This window comes from Oncorhynchus keta, chromosome 22 (assembly GCF_023373465.1).
Source record: "Oncorhynchus keta strain PuntledgeMale-10-30-2019 chromosome 22, Oket_V2, whole genome shotgun sequence".
Classification (NCBI taxonomy): Eukaryota; Metazoa; Chordata; class Actinopteri; order Salmoniformes; family Salmonidae; genus Oncorhynchus; species Oncorhynchus keta.
Window position 1 is genome coordinate 43,912,308 of NC_068442.1, and position 20,373 is coordinate 43,932,680.

The 20,373-nt window shown below is 42.3% G+C and overlaps 2 protein-coding genes across 9 annotated transcripts in view; one reads left to right on the forward strand and one right to left on the reverse strand.

Annotated features, from left to right (window-relative positions):
- Nucleotides 1-83: 83 nt before the first annotated feature.
- Nucleotides 84-20,338, reverse strand: acot11b (acyl-CoA thioesterase 11b). 5 transcript variants are annotated; one of them, XM_035757552.2, is made up of 16 exons: nucleotides 19,870-20,338; nucleotides 12,810-13,008; nucleotides 12,498-12,567; nucleotides 12,279-12,339; nucleotides 11,844-11,945; nucleotides 11,579-11,714; nucleotides 7,258-7,411; nucleotides 5,874-5,993; nucleotides 5,458-5,596; nucleotides 5,178-5,233; nucleotides 4,837-4,903; nucleotides 4,582-4,665; nucleotides 4,084-4,217; nucleotides 3,771-3,902; nucleotides 3,302-3,428; nucleotides 84-1,548 (listed from the first exon to the last, which is right to left on the reverse strand). In XM_035757552.2, exons 2-16 carry the CDS (start codon nucleotides 12,997-12,999, stop codon nucleotides 1,390-1,392), a joined length of 1,731 nt encoding a protein of 576 aa, XP_035613445.1. In that variant the 5' UTR covers nucleotides 13,000-13,008; nucleotides 19,870-20,338; the 3' UTR covers nucleotides 84-1,389. The 5 variants fall into 5 exon arrangements, with proteins under 5 accessions (XP_035613445.1, XP_035613444.1, XP_035613443.1 ...); XM_035757551.2 differs by having other exon boundaries at nucleotides 19,849-20,338; XM_035757550.2 differs by having other exon boundaries at nucleotides 19,910-20,337.
- The window catches only part of LOC118379623 (single-stranded DNA-binding protein 3-like), a 34,377-nt gene continuing 32,332 nt past the window's right edge, over nucleotides 18,329-20,373 (forward strand). For all 4 annotated transcript variants that reach the window (XM_052475294.1, XM_052475295.1, XM_052475296.1 and 1 more), the window contains exons 1-2: nucleotides 18,329-18,471; nucleotides 19,645-19,823. In XM_052475294.1, coding sequence (XP_052331254.1) covers nucleotides 19,768-19,823 — 56 coding nt within the window. In that variant the 5' untranslated portion in view covers nucleotides 18,329-18,471; nucleotides 19,645-19,767. The remainder of the gene's footprint in view (nucleotides 18,472-19,644; nucleotides 19,824-20,373) is intronic.

Consider the following 20,373-nt stretch of genomic DNA (forward strand, 5'->3'; position numbering starts at 1 on the left):
TTGTTTATCTTTAATTCTGTTTATGAAACCACAAGGAGTAAGGAATGTGAGGATTCTGGGAAGATGAACAAGAGAGGTCAAAACAAGGTCTTTAGTGTTTATTGTTTGAGTGAAATCACAGAAATTCATTCACCTCATGATGTCTACTCATATTGAAATACTTAGCCATTGTCCACATCTGTTTTTAAGCTAACCATTTGTCTCTGAGATTAGTCTCTCAAATCAAAATTACAGTTAATGTACATCTTGACTACAGATTTGAAAGGTTGATTACGAACATGATTCAATGAGGTAGGACATATCCTACCAGTATTTTAAAACAAGCTGCATGTAAATGCTCAGGCATGAACTAGTCTGCTTTTTTACCCACAGTTCAGTAGCTAGAGACAAGGCAGAACATGTACAAGCATGTCAGACTCAACTGCAGCATAACAAACCATGTCTCACGTTCATAGGGCTACTAACTGTTTAAATGCCCAGATAAGATCTAACATTTATTACAGAGCGTAGTATTGCACATTTTAAATATATTTGGTCTAAATAGCCTGGTCCCAGATATGTTTGTGCTGTATAGCCAAGTCATTGCCATGGTCATTGTCATGCCAAACTGGGACCAGGCAATCTAAAAGTTCTGGCAGTCTAAGAGTATTTAACTAGACAAGTCAGTTAGGAAAAAAATCTTATTTACAATGTTGACCTACTCTAGCCAAACCCGGACGATGCTGGGCCAATTATGCGCCGCCCTATGGGACTCCCAATCACGGCCGGGTGTGAAACATCCTGGAATCGAACCAGGGACTGTAGTGATGCCTCTTGCACTGAGATGCAGTGCCTTAGACTGCTGCGCCACTCGGGAGCCTAACTGTAGCATAACAAACAAACTTGCATACTTCTCATGTGCATAGGGCTACTAACTGTAGTATTGCCCAGATAAGACCTAACATTTAATACAGAGCCCAACTGCAATAAGTAAGTCACCTGTAGTGTAGAAAATGTACACTGGAATATCACATCAAAGACAGTAATACCAGTAACAACAAAAAGTCCTTTGACTAATCCCACATTTGAGAAATGCATAACTTCTGATTTCCTTGGCAGTTGAGATCAAGAGGGGGTATCCCAGAACTGTATCTCCTAAAGAGGAGAGGGGTGGATTTTTTTATTTGACCTTTATTTAACTAAGCAAGTCAGTTAAGAACAAATTCTTATTTTCAATGACGGCCTAGGAACAGTGGGTTAACTGCCTGTTCAGGAGCAGAATGACAGATTTGTACCTTGGTCAGCTCTGGGATTTGAACTTGCAACCTTTCGGTTGCTGGTCTAACCACTAGGCTACCCTGCCTCCCCATGGGGTAGGAGGGGCTGGGCCAGCATGATGAAACCATTCGGTCACAGGTCAGAGGGGGGCAGGACGACCAGGCTGTCTCTGTTCTCCTCCAGGTACTTGTTGCAGGAGTGGAAGGTGCCGTAGAAGCTGGAGGAAAGGCCTGCAATGTCGTTGGAGATGTAAGGGAGGACTCCTGGTGTGGCTTGGTTGTAGTAGGAGATCTGAGGTAAAACACAGGGACAATGTGGTCCAAAAAGAAAACAAAAAGCACATGTTCTATAATATTTATGACTGGAAACATGTATAATGTAGAAGTACTAAACTCAGCAAAAAAATAAACGTCCTGTCTGTCAACTGCGTTTATTTTCAGCAAACGTAACATGTGGAAATATTTTTATGAACATAACTAGATTCACCAACAGGCATAAACTGAACAAGTTCCACAGACATGTGACTAACAGAACTTGAATAATGTGTCTGTGAACAAAGGGGGGATCAAAAGAAAAAGTATCACTGACAGTCCTGTCTTGCAGGAAATCATGCACAGAACGAGCAGTATGGCTGGTGGCATTGTCATGCCGGAGGGTCATGTCAGGATGAGCCTGCAGGAAGGGTACCACATGAGGGAGGATGTCTTCCCTGTAACGCACAGCGTTGAGATTGCCTGCAATGACAACAAGCTCTGTCCGACGACGCTGTGACACACCGCCCCCAGATGATGACGGACCCTCCACCTCCAAATCAATCCCGCTCCCGCGAGTACAGGCCTCGATGTCACGCTCATACCTTCGACGATAAACACTAATCCGACCATCAACCCTGGTGACACAAAATCGTGACTCGTCAGAGAAGACCATTTTTTGCCAGTCCTGTCTGGTCCAGTGACGGTGGGTTGGTGCCTATAGGCAACGTTGTTTCCGGTGATGTCTGGTGAGGACCTGCCTTACAACAGGCCTACAAACCCTCAATCAAGCCTCTCTCAGCCGATTGCGGACAGTCTGAGCACTGATGGAGGGATTGTGCATTCCTGGTGTAACTTCGGCAGTTGTTGTTGCCATCCTGTACCTGTTCTGGAGGTGTGATGTCCGGATGTACCGATACTGTGCAGTTGTTGTTACACGTGGTCTGCCACTGCGAGGACGATCAGCTGTCCATCCTGTCTCCCTGTAGCGCTGTCTTAGGCATCTCACAGTACGGACATGGAAATGTATTGCCCTGGCCACATCTGCAGTCCTCATGCCTTCTTGTAGCATGCCTAAGGCACATTCACGCAGATGAGCAGGGACCCTGGGCATCTTTCTTTTGGTGTTTTTCAGAGTCAGTAGAAAGGCCTCTTGAGTATCCTAAGTTTTCATAACAGTGACCTTAATTGCCTACCGTCTGTAAGCTGTTAGTGTCTTAACGACCGTTCCACAGGTGCATGTTCATGATTTGTTTATGGTTCATTGAACAAGCATGGGAAACAGTGTTTAAACCCTTTACAATGAAGATATGTGAAGTTACTTGGATCTTTACTAATTATCTTTGAAAGACAGGGTCCTGAAAAAGGGATGTTTCTTTTTTTGTTGAGTTTATCATCTATCTAGATGTAATGTATATCAAAATATCAAATTTCTTTATTCTTGCTATGTAACTACTGTAGAAAAATATAAAAAGTACGATGTATGTAAAATGTGTATGTAAAGCCGACAAAAGAAAAAGATGTAAAAACAACATTTATTTTTGTCCTCTGAAGATGTTGGGTGGAAAGCTTGCACTTCTTTCTACACTCAGCTTACAGGATAAGGTGTATACACTGTGGGATGAAGAAAATCACTGAGCTAGCTGGTCCCAGATCTGCTTCTACTGTCTTACCAACTACGGTTGCTGTCATGTTTGACATGACAATGACCATAGAAGTCGGCTTTACAGCACAAACAGATTTTGGACCAGGCAAGCTTTTCGCTTAGCTAGCGAAGAGCCCCATTGCCCCACCTTGGTGACAGCATTGGACTCCTCCCAGATACTGAAGCCGGCACAGAGCACCTCCCCCCGGGTGTAGTCCTCAGTGGCAGGGTGGGTCGGCAGGGTGACAGAGCGCAGGGCAATCAGGTACGGGTCCCTGAGGTGGACAGAAGAGGTGGATTGCGCCATTAGAGAGTGATATTATTATTATTATTATTATTATTATTATTATTATTATTATTATTATTATTATTATTATTATTATTATTATTATTATTATTATTATGATAAAGATGTGGAATTGGGCAGGTTGATAGATACAGTACTGTGGGACACAACCAGACCCGGGTAAGTTATGGTGAAGAGAGAACATGAAAAGAATGCAGTGCCATTGGAAAGTAGGAAGGATTGTTGAGTCATTGGGGAACAAAGACCAAGCAAAACATAAAGCATATTGGTGAAGTCAGGATGCTGATGGATGACAGACAGGCCGCGTTACCTGGAGTCACAGGGCTTCCTCCTAGAGGCCAGAAGGATGAAGTCCTGGCCCTTCCCCCCCTTACTGACACATGGAGTGGCCACGCGGTAGATAGTGTCATCCTCATCTGCCTGGATGATCACATCACATTTTCTACATAGGACGAAAGGGAAAAGGCACACTGTGAAATTGAGGTTTCAATCCAAATGTAGATTGGATATCGGATATCAAAAGGAGTATAGTAAATACTTTGTGAATGGTTGTGACCACTTGTGGCTGTGTTCCGACTAGCTGTGACTGTTGTGACTACGTCAGTTGTGAATGTGATACCCACTGGTAATGCCTGTCCCACTCATGTCTCCTGCGCAGGTCTGAGAGCAGATGGAACGCTTGTTCAGCAGGGACAGTGACATGAGTCTCCACTTTAAAACACAGTATCTGGTTCTCCTCCAGCGTGTACAGACTGACCTTGGAACAGATCAGGAAGGAGGGGGGTTAAACCATGAATATAGGATCTTTACAGGTTAAAGCAGAGCCTATTCCTTTACTATGACATATTATTGACATTTAGTGGAATGTTATATGTAGCGAGCTCCTTTAAGAAAGACGGTTGACTTGTTGCACATTCCTTCCTCCCAGTCCCAACTTAATCAAATCAACGTGTGGGCCGAATTCGGGGGGGTGCAACTATGACTGTGCATTAGAAAGTAATGATTTGATTAGACAGTGGGGAGGAGGAGAGGGGACACATGCAATCCTTGAACATCATTCTAATGAATAATATCAATGGTGTTCAATCATATTCTTACCCTTTTCTACTTACAATACTAACCTTATTTTTCTCAGAGCTTAACATCCAGTTGCTTCGAGCAGCCATAATTTTCAGTGCAGACACATTGTTGTAGCTGAGATACATCTGGGGAAAATAAGGTTTGGATTCAGAATCGGAAGAATGATTGTTGTTTCAAAACAAGGCCAGTACACAGAGAGGCAGTAGACTGTTAAATCTGTTATCAAACCCCAAAACAACACATTTAATCTAGGAGTAGTAGTAGTAAGTTGTGGTCAGTTTGTGTTTGTGTGTTACCTGGTTGCTGATGTCCCAGGGTACAGACAGAGGAACCTCCGTTTGCTTGCAGGAGATTATGTACTTTCTGTAAACAGACAGTGTATAGTAATGTCAAAACAGATGAAAATGTGTTGACTCAATGGTTTGGTTTACTGTTTACACACTAATTCAGGGGTATCACTCAATCAGCCCGATTTAATGTGGCCTGGCATGATGTCTTAGCAAAAAAATGATATACTGTATATAATTGATTTTTAAGGGAGGGGGCTCATCTACTGGAGGGGCAAAATGAGTTTGACATCCCCTGCACTCACTGATAGAAATGGGGAATAGGACTGTGATGATTTTCATCTCCTCACCTATCCAGACGGATCTTCTTCCTAGCAATAGCCTCCTGATAGCGTCTCTTCCCATCCTGACAATTAAATAAACAAGTGAAATGGGCTTTCACAGTTCTACACCAACATTGGATGAGGAGACGCATGTATCTCTTAACATTACAAATTCAACCACCATATGGCATTTCTCAATATAGACCTCCATAAACACACACACACACTCTCTTGCATGCAGTCTCTCTCTCACACGCACTCCACAGGTCCAACAGCCTGTTCTTCTGAGGTCATCTGCAGAACTCACCACAGGTTCGGGTCGTATCCGGGGTAATGTACGTGGCTTCCTGTCCTTGTCCAGCACCTCAAAGGTCATGAAGGCGCTGTTGATGTGCCGCAACGCACCCGCACCCTGGTAGGCCTCTGCACATACACCCACCTCCATACTGGAACACACAAGCACAAATAGGTTACATAGACTAATATCATACAAACATAAAAGGTTGCCATACCAGTTTCCCATTCATTGGTTTGTTGCCAGTAAATATCCCTCAAAGCTGAAATTGAGTTCATTCAGTTCATTGGGGCTCACCGTAGCAACAACAAAAAATCTAAGTTTTTCAACAGAAACGAAAACAGGCGGTTGTTATTGGACAGTGGTTGAGAACAAGCGGTTCTAATTTTCTTCAGTTTGGTGCCTAATGAATAAGACTTGTGTTTCACCTGTGTTTGAAGGCATTGTTAACAATGGCCTTTAGCACCAGCCGGTCACCGATGTGAGACGGGCCCCGGAAGTGGAACATGTCTATGGTCCTCAGAGTGGGGTGAGCGTTACACAGACGACTAGAGAGTAAGAGTGAGATGAGAGCGAGAGAGAATATTAGACTAATAGCATTATCACATTTCTTCTCCAGAAGAAAAAGTCAACATGGTTTATTCATTCTACTAAGTACACTGAACAAAAATATAAAATGCATCATGGAACAATTTCAAAGATTTTTCTGAGTTACATATAAGGAAATCAGTCAATTGAAACCTATGGATTTCACATGACTGGGCAGGGGTGCACCCATGGGTGGGAGCCGGGCCCAGCCAATCAGAATGAGTTTCCCTCAAAGAGCTTTATTCCAGACAGAAATATTCCTCAGCAACACCCCCCCAAAACTTGAGACATCAGTGGCATTGTGTTGTGCGACAAAACTGCACATTTTAAAGTGTTTTATTGTCCCAAGCACAAGGTGCACTTGTGTAATGATCATGCTGTTTAATAAGCTTCTTGATATGCCATACCTGTCAGGTGGATGGATTATTTTGGCAAAGGAGTAATGCTCATTAACTGGGATGTAAACAAATATTTGTGCACAAAATGTAAAAGAAATAAGCTTTTTGTGCTTATGGAACATTTCTGGGATCTTTTATTTCAGCTCATGAAACATGGGACCAACACTTTACATGTTGTGTTTATATTTTTGTTCAGTGTATATTAAAAGACCCAGTGCAGTCAAAATGTGATTTTTCTGTGTTATATAGATTTCCACACTATGAGGTTGGAATAATACTGTTCAAATGATGATAATGCCCTTTTAGAGTAAGAGGTTTTTTAGAGTAATTGGTCCTTCTGTAGCTCAGTTGGTAGAGCATGGCGCTTGTAACGCCAGGGTAGTGGGTTCGATTCCCGGGACCACCCATACGTAGAATGTATGCACACATGACTGTAAGTCGCTTTGGATAAAAGCGTCTACTAAATGGCATATATTATTATTATTATATTATTATTAGGTTTTAGTCTCCCTAGTGACATCAGCATGCGGTTAACTAGTTAATAGACAAATAAGAAAGAGGTCCGACCCTCTCTACCCATAACAGCTAGTTTTTAGTTTTCCCCTCCCCACTCACAGTCCAAGCAAAATTCTTGCTTGAGAAATTGATATTTTTGTTTCTTTTTGACAATTTTCATTGAAAATCAATCACAGTAAGGTACTTAATTGTTACCCAGAAATGACGTCTGCATGGGGCCTTTAATATATACTAACTATCTCCATATTCTGTCACAATAAGAAACCTCATTATCTCTATGAGAAGGACAGGCAACAGACCAGACACTCACCATGCTGCGATGGTGGCCACGTTCTCCATCCAGGCCATGATCTGACCCCCGAAGGTGCTGACCTGGTGGTTGGCATGGGGAGGCAGCACCAGCTCCACACTCTCCACCCGGGTTCGCTCTGCTGACACCGCACCCTGGTATTCCTGACACTCTCCTGTTGACACGCACAGACACATACTGGACTGTAATGCTGCTCTTCACCAGGCTGGGCACGGGTGTGACTGCCACTGATATCATTTCATATTAGAGATAAGTGGGACTTGGACATCTGTGGTATCCTGTGACATGTAAAGGTTATAAATAGGGCCTTATCAGCTATAACTAGGACCTTATAAGCTAAAACTACATTTACGTCAACTTTTCGGTTACTGGCCCAACACGCTTAACCCCCTGCCGCCCTTCGGACTTACGGTGCATTCGGAAAATATTTAGACCCCTCGACTTTTTCCATATTTTGTTACGTTACAGCCTTATTCTAATATAGATTAAATAATTTTTACCCCTCAATCTTCACACAATACCCCATAATGACGAAGCAAAAGCAAAAACATTTAGAAAATGTTGCAAAAAATAAAATCTGAAATACCACATTAACATAAGTATTCAGACCCTTTACTCAGTACTTTGTTGAAACACATTTGGCAGCAATTACAGCTTCTAGTCTTCTTGGGTATGACGCTACAAGCTTGGCACACCTGTATTTGGAGAGTTTCTCCCATTCTTCTCTGCAGATCCTCTCAAGCGCTCAGGTTGGATGGGGAGCATCACTGCACAGCTATTTTCAGGTCTCTCCAGAGATGTTCGATCAGGTTCAAGGCATGGCTCTGGCTGGGCCACTCAAGGTCATTCAGAGACTTGTCCCGAAGCCACTCCTGTGTTGTCTTGGCTGTGTGCTTAGGGTCGTTGTCCTGATGGAAGGTGAACCGTCGCCCCAGTCTGAGGTCCTGAGTGCTCTGGAGCAGGTTTTCACCAAGGATCTCTGTACTTTTCTCTGTTCATTTTTCCCCTCGATCCTGACTAGTCTCCCAGTCTCTGCCGCTGAAAAACATCCCCACAGCATGATGCTGCCACCACCATGCTTCACCATAGGGATGGTGCCAGGCTTATTCCAGGCGTGATGCTTGGCATTCAGGCCAAAGAGTTCAATCTTTAGGAGCCTTTTGGCAAACTCCAAGCGGGCTGTCATGTGCCTTTTACTGAAGAGTGGCTTCCGTCTGGCAACTCTACCATAAAGGCCTGATTGGTGGAGTCATGCAGAGATGGTTGTCCTTCTGGAAGGTTCTCCAATCTCCAACATAGTAACTCTGTCAAAGTGACCATCGGGTTCTTGGTCACCTCCCTGACCAAGGCCAATTCTCCCCCGATTGGTCAGTTTGGCCGGGCAGCCAGCTCTAGGAAGAGTCTTAGTGGTTCCAAACTTCTTCTGAATACCCGAATGCACTGTATGTGGGCCTTATAAGCTCTAACTAGGGCCTTAAAGGAAGCCTTATCAGAGAAACAGAATGAATAAAAAGGGTGTCTCCATTCAAGTCAATGATGGCATAATAGGTGGACTGGCATCCACTTGGAGTGTACCCATGCCAGGAAGTAAAAGTAGGGAAGTGTACCCTCCAATCTGTGCTTTGATTTGTTGAGTCAACTAACATTACAAAAAAATACATTCCATTGCATGAGCCACATCAGTTAGCATAATTTTAATGAACATTTACATTACTATGGCAATCCACCATCAGTTGATAGAATATTCCAAAATACAATGGAAATTATTGCATCACAATATCAGGCAACCATTGCGATGAGTTTACCAGTCAATAGTCAGGGTTAGAGCTTCAAAGGCTGTTCTATTCATTCCATTTCTATGGTCCTTATAAACTGTAACTAGGGCCTTGTAGGGTCCTTATACCACGTGTTCAACTTATTCCACGGAGGGCGGAGTGTCTGCTGGTTTTCATTTCACCCTTGTACTCGATTGATAAATGAAGGTCACTAATTAGTAAGGAACTCCCCACACCAGGTTGTCTAGGTCTTAGTTTAAAGGAAAAAACAAAAACCTGCAGACACTCGGCCCTCTATGGAAAGTTTCTGCCACCCCTGCCATATAAGCTATAATTAGGGCCTTAAAGAAGCCTCATAAGCTGTAACTAGAGGATTCCCTGGTAAGGTCACATGGTCAGGAAAGACTCTGTGCCATAGTACCAAAGTCTTGACAGTATAATACCTAGTTGAGCTGTGTGTTGAGCTGTGTGCTGACAGTATACTACCTAGCTGAGCTGTGTGTTGACAGTATACTACCTAGCTGAGCTGTGTGTTGACAGTATACTACCTAGTTGAGCTGTGTGTTGCCAGTATACTACCTAGTTGAGCTGTGTGTTGCCAGTATACTACCTAGCTGAGCTGTGTGTTGCCAGTATAATACCTAGCTGAGTTGTGTGTTGACAGTATACTACCTAGTTGAGCGGTGTGTTGACAGTATGCTACCTAGCGGAGCGGTGTGTTGACAGTATACAACCTAGTTGAGCTGTGTGTTGACAGTTACCTAGCTGAGATGTGTTTCAGTGTGTTGACAGTATAATACCTAGTTGAGCTGTGTGTTGACAGTGCACTACCTAGTTGAGCTGTGTGTTGACAGAAATCTACCTAGCTGAGCTGTGTGTTGACAGTTACCTAGCTGAGCTGTGTGTAGACAGAATAATATCTAGCTGAGCTGTGTGTTGACAGATTACCTAGTTGAGCTGTATGTTGACAGTCTCCAACCTAGTTGAGCTGTGTGTTGACAGTCTCCAACCTAGTTGAGCTGTGTGTTGACAGTATACTACCTAGCTGAGCTCTGTTAAGATGTGTGTTGACAGATTACCTAGTTGAGCTGTGTGTTGAGCTGTGTGTTGACAGTATACTACCTAGCTGAGCTGTGTGTTGACAGTATACTACCTAGCTGAGCTGTGTGTTGACAGTATACTACCTAACTGAGCTGTGTGTTGACAGTATACTACCTAGCTGAGCTGTGTGTTGACAGTGCACTACCTAGTTGAGCTGTGTGTTGACAGTATACTACCTAGCTGAGCTGTGTGTTGAGCTGTGTGCTGATAGTATAATACCTAGCTGAGCTGTGTGTTGACAGTATACTACCTAGCTGAGCTGTGTGTTGACAGTATACTACCTAGCTGAGCTGTGTGTTGAGCTGTGTGCTGACAGTATACTACCTAGCTGAGCTGTGTGTTGACAGTATACTACCTAGCTGAGCTGTGTGTTGACAGTATACTACCTAGCTGAGCTGTGTGTTGACAGTATACTACCTAGCTGAGCTGTGTGTTGACAGTATACTACCTAGCTGAGCTGTGTGTTGACAGTACACTCCCTAGCTGAGCTGTGTGTTGACAGTATACGACCTAGCTGAGCTGTGTGTTGACAGTGCACTACCTAGTTGAGCTGTGTGTTGACAGTGCACTACCTTGTCGAGCTGTGTGTTGACAGTGCACTACCTAGTTGAGCTGTGTGTTGACAGTATACTACCTAGCTGAGCTGTGTGTTGAGCTGTGTGTTGACAGTATACTACCTAGTTGAGCTGTGTGTTGACAGTATACTACCTAGCTGAGCTGTGTGTTGACAGTATACTACCTAGCTGAGCTGTGTGTTGAGCTGTGTGTTGACAGTATACTACCTAGCTGAGCTGTGTGTTGAGCTGTGTGTTGACAGTATACTACCTAGTTGAGCTGTGTGTTGACAGTGCACTACCTAGTTGAGCTGTGTGTTGACAGTGTACTACCTAGCTGAGCTGTGTGTTGAAAGTATACTACCTAGCTGAGCTGTGTGTTGACAGTGCACTACCTAGTCGAGCTGTGTGTTGACAGTGCACTACCTAGTTGAGCTGTGTGTTGACAGTGCACTACCTAGTTGAGCTGTGTGTTGACAGTATACTACCTAGCTGAGCTGTGTGTTGACAGTGCACTACCTAGTTGAACTGTGTGTTGACAGTGCACTACCTAGTTGAGCTGTGTGTTGACAGCGCACTACCTAGTTGAGCTGTGTGTTGACAGTGCACTTCCTAGTTGAGCTGTGTGTTGACAGTACACTCCCTAGTTGAGCTGTTTGTTGACAGTATACTACCTAGCTGAGTTGTGTGTTGACAGTGTACTACCTAGTTGAGCTGTGTGTTGAAAGTATACTACCTAGTTGAGCTGTGTGTTGACAGTATACAACCTAGCTGAGCTGTGTGTTGACAGTGTACTACCTAGCTGAGTTGTGTGTTGACAGTATACTACCTAGTTGAGCTGTGTGTTGAAAGTATACTACCTAGCTGAGCTGTGTGTTGCCAGTATATTACCTAGTTGAGCTGTGTTGCTGCTCAGTAGGTCTGTGATGATCTCAGCATGAGTCAGTCTCATCCTCCTCCTCTCTGCCGCGATGCTATACTCCATCTGCTCTGTCTGCGTCCGCGGAATCACCTGCTTCAGCTGCACCTGCAACGTGAACACACACACACCCCAACACTGTGTGTGTCCTCCTATTGAAGCATGACATATTGATGTGGTTGATACATCCAACACTGTCAAACCAAGATGGGTGCCCCCTCACTCTTCAGCCCTCACCTTCCCCTCCTCGGTACGTCGAGCCACAAAGGTGGCAAAGGCATTGCACACGTTCCACTGGCAGCTACTGAACAGGTCCTCACAGCTTACCGTGATGCCCACCTGCAGATAGGGCCCACATGGCATCATATGATGACACCAGGCAGAGTGCCAGACATATTGTTACATACATATATTAATAAGGTCTCGTCACAAATGGTGCCCTCTATTCACTAATTGTACATTTTTATCATTGAACACAGGGCATAGGTTACCATTTGGTGAATTAAAACGGGACTAGATTCTACAGTAAAGAACACCGGTTGTAAACAGGGATCCTCTATTATGGAACAGCATTGTGTATCATTTCTCTCCCCAATATACATTATTAATGATTTCAAAACAAAAGTTCAATAGATTCAATATTTACTACACAAAGATGGTGTCCCCACAAACCTCCATGCTGGATGTGAAGGCTCTGTTCACTTTTGCCTTGATGTTAACAACCTGTCCGACTCTGCGTAAAAAATAAACAAACATTTCTATGATCAACATTGGACAGTGGTTACAGTGTGAACAGAAGAACACCAGTCCCTCCTTTCTGTGGCTAGGCTAAAGGCTATAAGTCACTGTAAATATATTGAAAAAGTATGTTTCAGGAAGTGAAATACTTACCCTATAGTGTGCTCAAAGTGGATGTCGTCAACAGAGGCAGTAATACAGGGAGACCCAGCATGTCTTTCAGCTGTGACAACATAGAGGTCCACAAACATCATATGTACAGTACATACGTGCCTTCTCGGCTGACAGGACTCCATAGCTGTTGATCTCAAGCTACGTCTCGGAGGGCTGCAGTCAGAGGCTGCGTCCCAAATTACACCTTATTTCCAAAAAGTGTACTATTTTGGGCCAGAGCCCCAGGTTGGGACTTGAGAGGGACCGCTTTTTCTTTAGAGGTCATACTATGAGGTTAAGGTCATAGCTCACCAGACAGGCAGGCTGTGGAGTCCATCCACTTGAGCAGCTGTCCTACGCTGAGCTCTCCACAGTGGTTGGCGTGGCAGGGCATCACGATCTGGCTCATCTTGACCTCTGTGGGGTTCCTGTACACCTCGCCACTCTCCAAGATGAAGAGGGGATCCTCCATGGGGTCTCCGTCGCCCTTCTCACACGACATGACTCTGGACTGTACAGTGGGACACAGGGGAAAAGTAGAAGCTAAAGTGTATTACAGTATTTGAAAGGGATAGTCTCAATCTAGTGTGTCATGCATGGTGTTATAACAATTTATAGTGTTATAACCATTTATTGTACACGGTTTCACCTCTTTAAAAAAGGTGCTGCTTGGTTGGTTTTAGAATACAAACAATAAAGAATATTGTAGTTATTCAAGCTCTTTGAATAAATTATTATATTAGTTCATTATGCCAAGGTCTTAGTGGCAACCTATTTATAACATTCGAGGAAATCATAATCTAGTTACAAGGAAAAATAATTCAGAACAAAACAGATTATTCCACAGTCTGAGCTAAGCCTACTTGGCTCGCAGAAGGACTATAGGTGAACAAGAGGCAATTCCCACCCTAAATGCTTTGTTTATGCAATGGGTCTCATGGAAATACCAAAAAAACTTATACAACGGAGTAATCACGTCTCAATTAAACTAAACATGTTGTTCCTCTTTTTTTGCAATTTTCTCCTGTTTTTGTGCCTTCAAATAATACTTCGCTCAAGCAGCACACTCATGCCCCAACAAAATGGTTATTGTGCTTCACAAAAGTAGGTGCTTTACTTGGGGAAAAAATCTGTAGCTCAGTTTGTCATCTGACAGATTGCTTAAAAACATGTTTTTCCCTCGAAGAACACTATGTAATGCTGTATAATAATACCCTTAGTGAATTGGATAGGAAACTCGAAAGACTCGCTGACTGTAGACTGTAGATCTGGTTGAAAATAAATCCAAATCAAAGAATAGACTAGTGTATTCTTCTATTACGGCTAAAATAGAACGTTGCAGTTAGTCTATTTGTATTATCAACTGTCTGTTCCAGCTCTCTGTTCAAATGAAATGGTCACCTGTCTCGTGCTCACCGGACATGCGATTTAGTGGAGCAGTAGCAGTGACGTCCAATAGACTGGTCTACTGTACAAACGGGATTCGTCCAGTTATTCGGTTATTATCTCACACTCATGAGACTACTAGGCTATACGCGTGGTGGAATGAGTCACTCACTGATGGAATATATTGACAGAGTACAACGTGACAGAGTAAAAACAATGACTTGGCAATCGCTCTTTAAACGTTTTACATAATTTCCCAAGACAATAAAATAGACCTACCCAAAGGGAACTTTTCAGAAGACGGTCAGGTCACATTTGCATGAATGAATAAGCAAAACAAAACTTTTCAGTCTCGTGTAAGTCTCCACTCTCTGCCAATTCCTTCATTCTTCGGACACAACTGTGTGGCATGCATGCAATGATGTATATAAACCATGGAATACTGATTCCACCGCGCAGCCATCTTGGTACTCCTCCTGGGTTCTCAAAACGATTTCGGAAGCTATAGAAATGCATTTATTAACGTCTAATTTCGTTTTTGACACGTTTATTATATTACATTCACCTTAATGCATACTTTAAAATATATTATGTGAGCTAAACATAAAAATAAAATAAAAAATTCAGAGTACTGTTACTGTCCCCACTAGAAAAAAAACAACCAATAAATACATGTGATTTTGTCCTTGAAACATTGAATTGAAATACGGTAGAATTCCATGAATTCCGGTGACCGCTCCTAATAGAGAGTGCCAATATGGCTGACTGGCGGCTTCATAGACTCTCAACGACCAATACATAGCGTCCGCAATCAAGGGTTTATATACATCACTGGTGGCATGACGCCGCTAAACAGAGCAGACACACCTCCTGTTGCTGGACGTGGGGTACCAATTTAAATGACACTTTTTAAGGTGGAACTTTAATGTGGAAATGGTCCATTAACAGTTTTAAATATTTAAACCTGAGATCTGCATGAAAGAGCGCCACTGGGGTATTTGTTATTGTTTTTTAAACTGGGCAGAGGAGCATCATGCAGTATTGTAAAAACGTTCATAGTAGGCTAAATACCCTGCTGTTCTATCTTTCAGGGGACCTTGTGGTATAGGCTAGGTTAATTTCTCATTAGATTCATGTAAATATTCACTTTTGAATTATGAATCATTTTCAAAGATCCGTTTGAGATATAACAAACATGTTAATGCGCTCCCAAGTGGTGCAGTGGTGATTGGGAGTCCCATAGGGCAGTGCACAATTGGTCCAAACCTGTAGCCAGGGTAGGTGTCATTGTAAATAAGAATTTGTTCTTAACCGACTTGCCTGGTTAAATAAAACTTTGTTATATCAGAAAAAAATATTCATATTTCCAATGTGAATATTTTTTAATTTTTTCCTGATATAACAAAGAGTTTTATTTAACCAGGCAAGTCGGTTCATCTAATGAGAAATAAACCAAAAATTGATTGGGAAAATAAAGTACAGTACACGACCCAGTGCCCCTGCAGATACTACTGGTGCCATAGGTGCATACCTCTGTCCAAGGGAGGTAACACTATTCCTCTCAAAGTGTTCCACATACACAACCTAATGTGAACAGGGAAGTCTTAGCGATTATCCAATGACCATGTACTGCATGAGCTGTGCCATATATTACTATTACCCCCCCATTCTAATATCCCCCCTATTCTGAAATTGAATTTCTGTCCCCCCAAGTTTTATCATTGGAATATGATACAAAACGAGGCAACAGTGTGCTTTAGAACCATGCGTACATTTCCGAGCGGTCAGGTAGGATGTTTGGAGTGTTTATCCGACTGGATTAAAAAATAAATAATAATAATTATGTCCCCCCCCCACTTCTAAAACTAAAGTTACATCCCTGTATAGGCCTATACCACAAGGTCCCCTGAAAGATAACTCAGTCTGCAGTGGTTCCCAAACTTTTTATAGTCCTGTACCCATTCAAACATTCAACCTCCAGCTGCGTACCCCCTCTAGCACCAAGGTCAACGCACTGTTGTTTTTTGCCATCAATGTAAGCCTGCCACACACACACACACACACACACACACTATACGATACATTTATTAAACATAAGAAGGAGTGAGAGTTTGTCACAACCCGGCTTGTGGGAAGTGACAAAGAGCTCTTATAGTACCAGGGCACAAATAATAATCAATAATTTTGCTCTTTATTTAGCCATCTTACATATAAAACCTTATTTGTTCATAACAAATTGTGAATAACTCACCACAGGTTAATGAGAAGGGTATGCTTGAAAGGATGCACATAACTCTGCAATGTGCACAAAAAAACATACAATGATGGAAAGATCTGTGCGTTGTCCTTGTTAATGCAGACAGAAAAGAGCACCAACTTCTTAATCATAGCCTCAATTTTGTCCCTCACATTGAATATAGTTGTGGTGAGTCCCTGTAATCCTAGATTCAGATCATTCAGGAGAGAAAAAACACCCTGATAGGCCAGTCGTGTGAGAAACGTCATCATCATGCAAGAGGTCAGATAAGTGAAAATCATGGTTCGTAAAGACAACTTTAAGCTCGTCTCTCAATTAAAAAAAACATGTCAATACTTTCCCCCTTGATAACCAGCGCACTTCTGCATGTTGTAAAAGCGTTACATGGTCGCTGCCCTTATCATTGCATAATACAGAAAGTACTTGAGTGTTCAGGGGCCTTGCTTTAACAAAGTTAACAATTTTCACTGTAGTTTCCAAAACATCTTTCAAGCTGTCCGGCATTCTCTTGGCAGCAAGAGCCTCTCGGTGGATGCTGCAGTTTACCCAAATGTCATCGGGAGCAACTGCTTGCACGCACGTTACCACTCTAATATGTCTCCCTGTCATGGCTTTTGCGCCATCAGTACAGATACCAACACATCTTGACCACCAAAGTCTATTTAATGTCACAAAGTTGTCCAGTACTTTAGAAATATCCTCTCATGTTGTCCTGGTTTGCAAAAGAGGAGGTCTTCCTTAATTGACCCCCCCATAAACGTAACAGACCTATACCAGGAGCTGTGCCAGGCCCGCCACATCTGTTTACTCATCCAGCTGTAACGCATATAATTCACTGGTTTGTATGCGAAGCAGTAATTGTTTCAAAACATCTCCTGCCATGTCAATGATGCGTCGTGAAACAGTGTTGATTGAGGAATGCTTTGTCTGTATAGTTTTTGTCCTTTTCCCCCAGCATTGTCCCAGCCATATCCGCGGCAGCAGGAAGAAATAAGTCCTCCACAATAGAATGAGGCTTGCCTGTCCTAGCCACTCAGTAGCTCACCATATAAGACACTTCTAGACTCTTCTTATTCATGGTATCTCTTGCTTTTATACTGTCTTACTACTAAAAAGTCGTCTTTATTCTCGCTGAAAATGCTCCCGTGGCTTATTTTCCAAATGGTCATGTTTCGTTTCTAAATGTCTGTGCAAGAGTGAAGGTTTCCCACGACAGAGAAACGGTTTATGTGATTGGATGTTAATTATTTGACTAGGCTACCTGTATATGACATTGTGTTGTTATTTCGCTGAACACTAGACGGTTTATGTCTTGTTTTGCACATATGAATATTACAGTTTAATGTTATTTTGGGCGAGAAAAAACACCCAAATGTATAGTCCCGTTGGAAAATATAAATGTACTGTTTATAATATAATAAATAATAATATATGCCATTTAGCTGACGCTTTTATCCAAAGCGACTTACAGTCATGTGTGCATACATTCTACGTATGGGTGGTCCCGGGGATTGAACCCACTACCCTGGCGTTACAAGCGCCATGCTCTACCAACTGAGCCACAGAAGGATGATTTTGTTATAAAAATAAAAAAAACGTGAATCACATTTTAATTTGGCGTAACCCCGTAACTAAGTTTGTCTATAGTGAATTTAAGGTTACAGGTTGAGGGCCAAGATAGTTTTTTTTACATAATATTTACAGAACAAGTGCCAGCTAGCTCTCACAATTTACCCCAATAAGTTAAGATTAGTTCATAACCAAGTTGGAAGGTGGTAATCACTAGTTGTGAAGTTGTAATTACCAGTTGGATGCATTCACGTGCTTTGAACTGGTTGAGAAATGCCGATTGACTAATGACCAACAAGCTGGTTACAACCATAAGATAAAAGTACAGCTATCATGCTTTTAAACAAATGATAGTGTTCAAAAAACATTAATAGTTGTTTTTATAAAAAAGGTTTGCTGTTGCATTTAACTGCTAAAAATGTTATCAAAGTAATTTCCTTAGTAGGTGATGACAAGTTTCCCACTTGTAATTTCCAGTTGGAGGGGCATTCAAATGGATTTTTCCCATGCATGTAGTAAATACCACATTCCCAGTTGGTTATGAACGCAGCATTATAGCCTCGTCTGCTGACGGTTTCAAGACCCCCCCTCCCCTCCCATCAACTAACTGTGACTGGCACCTCGGCTATCGCGGAGTTGAAATGCATTGTCATATCTGGGGGCCTATTTGGTTTACATAAATTCACCAGTCGATCAGGAATAAGATGTGCGTTGTCAATGAGAACAAAACTAGGTTAAACAACTCCAGAAAAATACTTTCAGGTAACTAGTTTGAGTCTAATAGGATTTAAATAAAATGAGAAGACAATTTTTTAAACGATGGTGTGTGAGGCTACAGTAGGCTAGCCTTTAATTTGCAAAGTACCAAAAATAGAAGGCTAACGACAATACAAATGGTAGCAATGTGATATCAGGACATTCGAATTGCTCGTTTTAGGATACAAAACTAATTTTCAGCCAGACGCGTGAGAGCGTGTATCTTGTTTACCTACGGGTGCTTTGTTACAGTCAACAGCTTTTAAGAACACGTGAACCTATTCCACATCAACAACCAATAAGGTGTCTCTTTTTACTTGCCGTTTTCTTAAAGAGGAAGATGCTGCTACTTCAGTTCAGATCTAATACTCGTGAATAGTCAATTATAAAATATTAGACTAGATGGAAACAGGTGGTAGCCTAGACCTATTATTATTTGACCCTGCTGGTCAGCTATGAACATTTGAACATCTTGGACATGTTCTGTTATTAATCTTTACCCGGCACAGCCAGAAGAGGACTGGCCACCCCACATAGCCTGGTTCCTCTCTAGGTTTCTTCCTAGGTTCCTGCCTTTCTAGGGAGTTTTTCCTAGCCACCGTGCTTCTACACCTGCATTGCTTGCTGTTTGGGGTTTTAGGCTGGGTTTGTGTACAGCACTTTGAGATATCAGCTGATATAAGAAGGGCTTTATAAATACATTTGATTGATACATTTTTTTAACTACTTAGGGGGAAAAAACATTTGCATTTCACAATAGTCTATGACTGACATTTCAAACACAGAAATTATATATAATATGGGTTAACATTGGCATAACCCGTTCGCCTAAAATGAAAATACACTAAACATGTTTTGTTCATGTCCAATGGAAAAAGTATAATTTAGGCTCCAATAATCACTTACAATTTAATACATTGTCGTCATAGCAGGGCTGAAACTGGAGTGCTTGTCTAGATGATACCTCTCAATGTTGAATAAAGTGTGCCTTTTATTCTTACTTTGCATGATAATGAACGTTGGGATATGTAAAGTAGATGTCCTACTGTAACAACCACTTCCAATTGGCAACAGCAAAGCATGACATAACGTTAAGGCAGGGCTAAATGGAATTCCTGTACGCTCATTGGTGAAAATAGTTGCCATTCAATTCAGCCCTATCCCCTTCTCCTTGACCAGGCTCGGTTGAGAAGTGCAGTAAAGGAGTGCGAGAGAGGGTCGCGGCCGTGGCAGACTGATGGTCTGACAGATGAAATAGCGAAAATAGAGAAAGATAAGGCGGGCGTTCACCCTCACAAAACCATGTTCCCTAAAGGCAAAGGGTCCGCTGTGCCGTCGGATGGACAAGCACGGGAAAAGTAAGTTTTCAAACATATTTCTTACCTAATGCATATTATACCCTACCTCGGCTTTGTGGTTTGCCGGACAGCGAATTTCCTCTTACCTAGGAGGATGGAATTGAATGAACCGCCTTGTCTGCTCGCCATTCGTTCCCGTTTCTGACTTCGGCTTTATGCTCTTCCTTGGCCTCATTACTGCACGTAAATGGGTGCTTTTATTTTCAATTAAGGGTCTGTAAACTATATCTATATATTTGTTTATGGAAAAATTAATAGCTTAAACAAATGCACCGTCCAATTTGCTTTACGTATTGTATGTTACATTAATTGATTAAAATGTAGCTTCCACCAGTGTTTTGGTTACTACTTTGTTTGAGTTCGCCGCAACGAGGGTCGTATCCAACACTCATTTATCGACCTATAATTACGCGTTTTCTTCTTGGTTACAATGTTTCCGATTTGAAGTGTTTGGAAAGCCATCGTACGAAAAGGCCCTTTGGAGTCGGTGGTCCATGCAAACCGTCTGACTTCAATTTTAGGGGTGTATTCATCCTGCCGATTCTGTTGC

Coding starts and splice junctions, on each gene's coding strand:
- acot11b (XM_035757552.2), bottom strand. CDS start 12,999: ATGTCGTGTGAGAAGGGCGACGGAGACCCCATGGAGGATCCCCTCTTC. Junction 11,715..11,843: donor GACGTACCGAGGAGGGGAAG/GTGAGGGCTGAA, acceptor TTCACGTTGCAG/GTGCAGCTGAAGCAGGTGAT. Junction 5,234..5,457: donor GGATACGACCCGAACCTGTG/GTGAGTTCTGCA, acceptor TTTAATTGTCAG/GATGGGAAGAGACGCTATCA.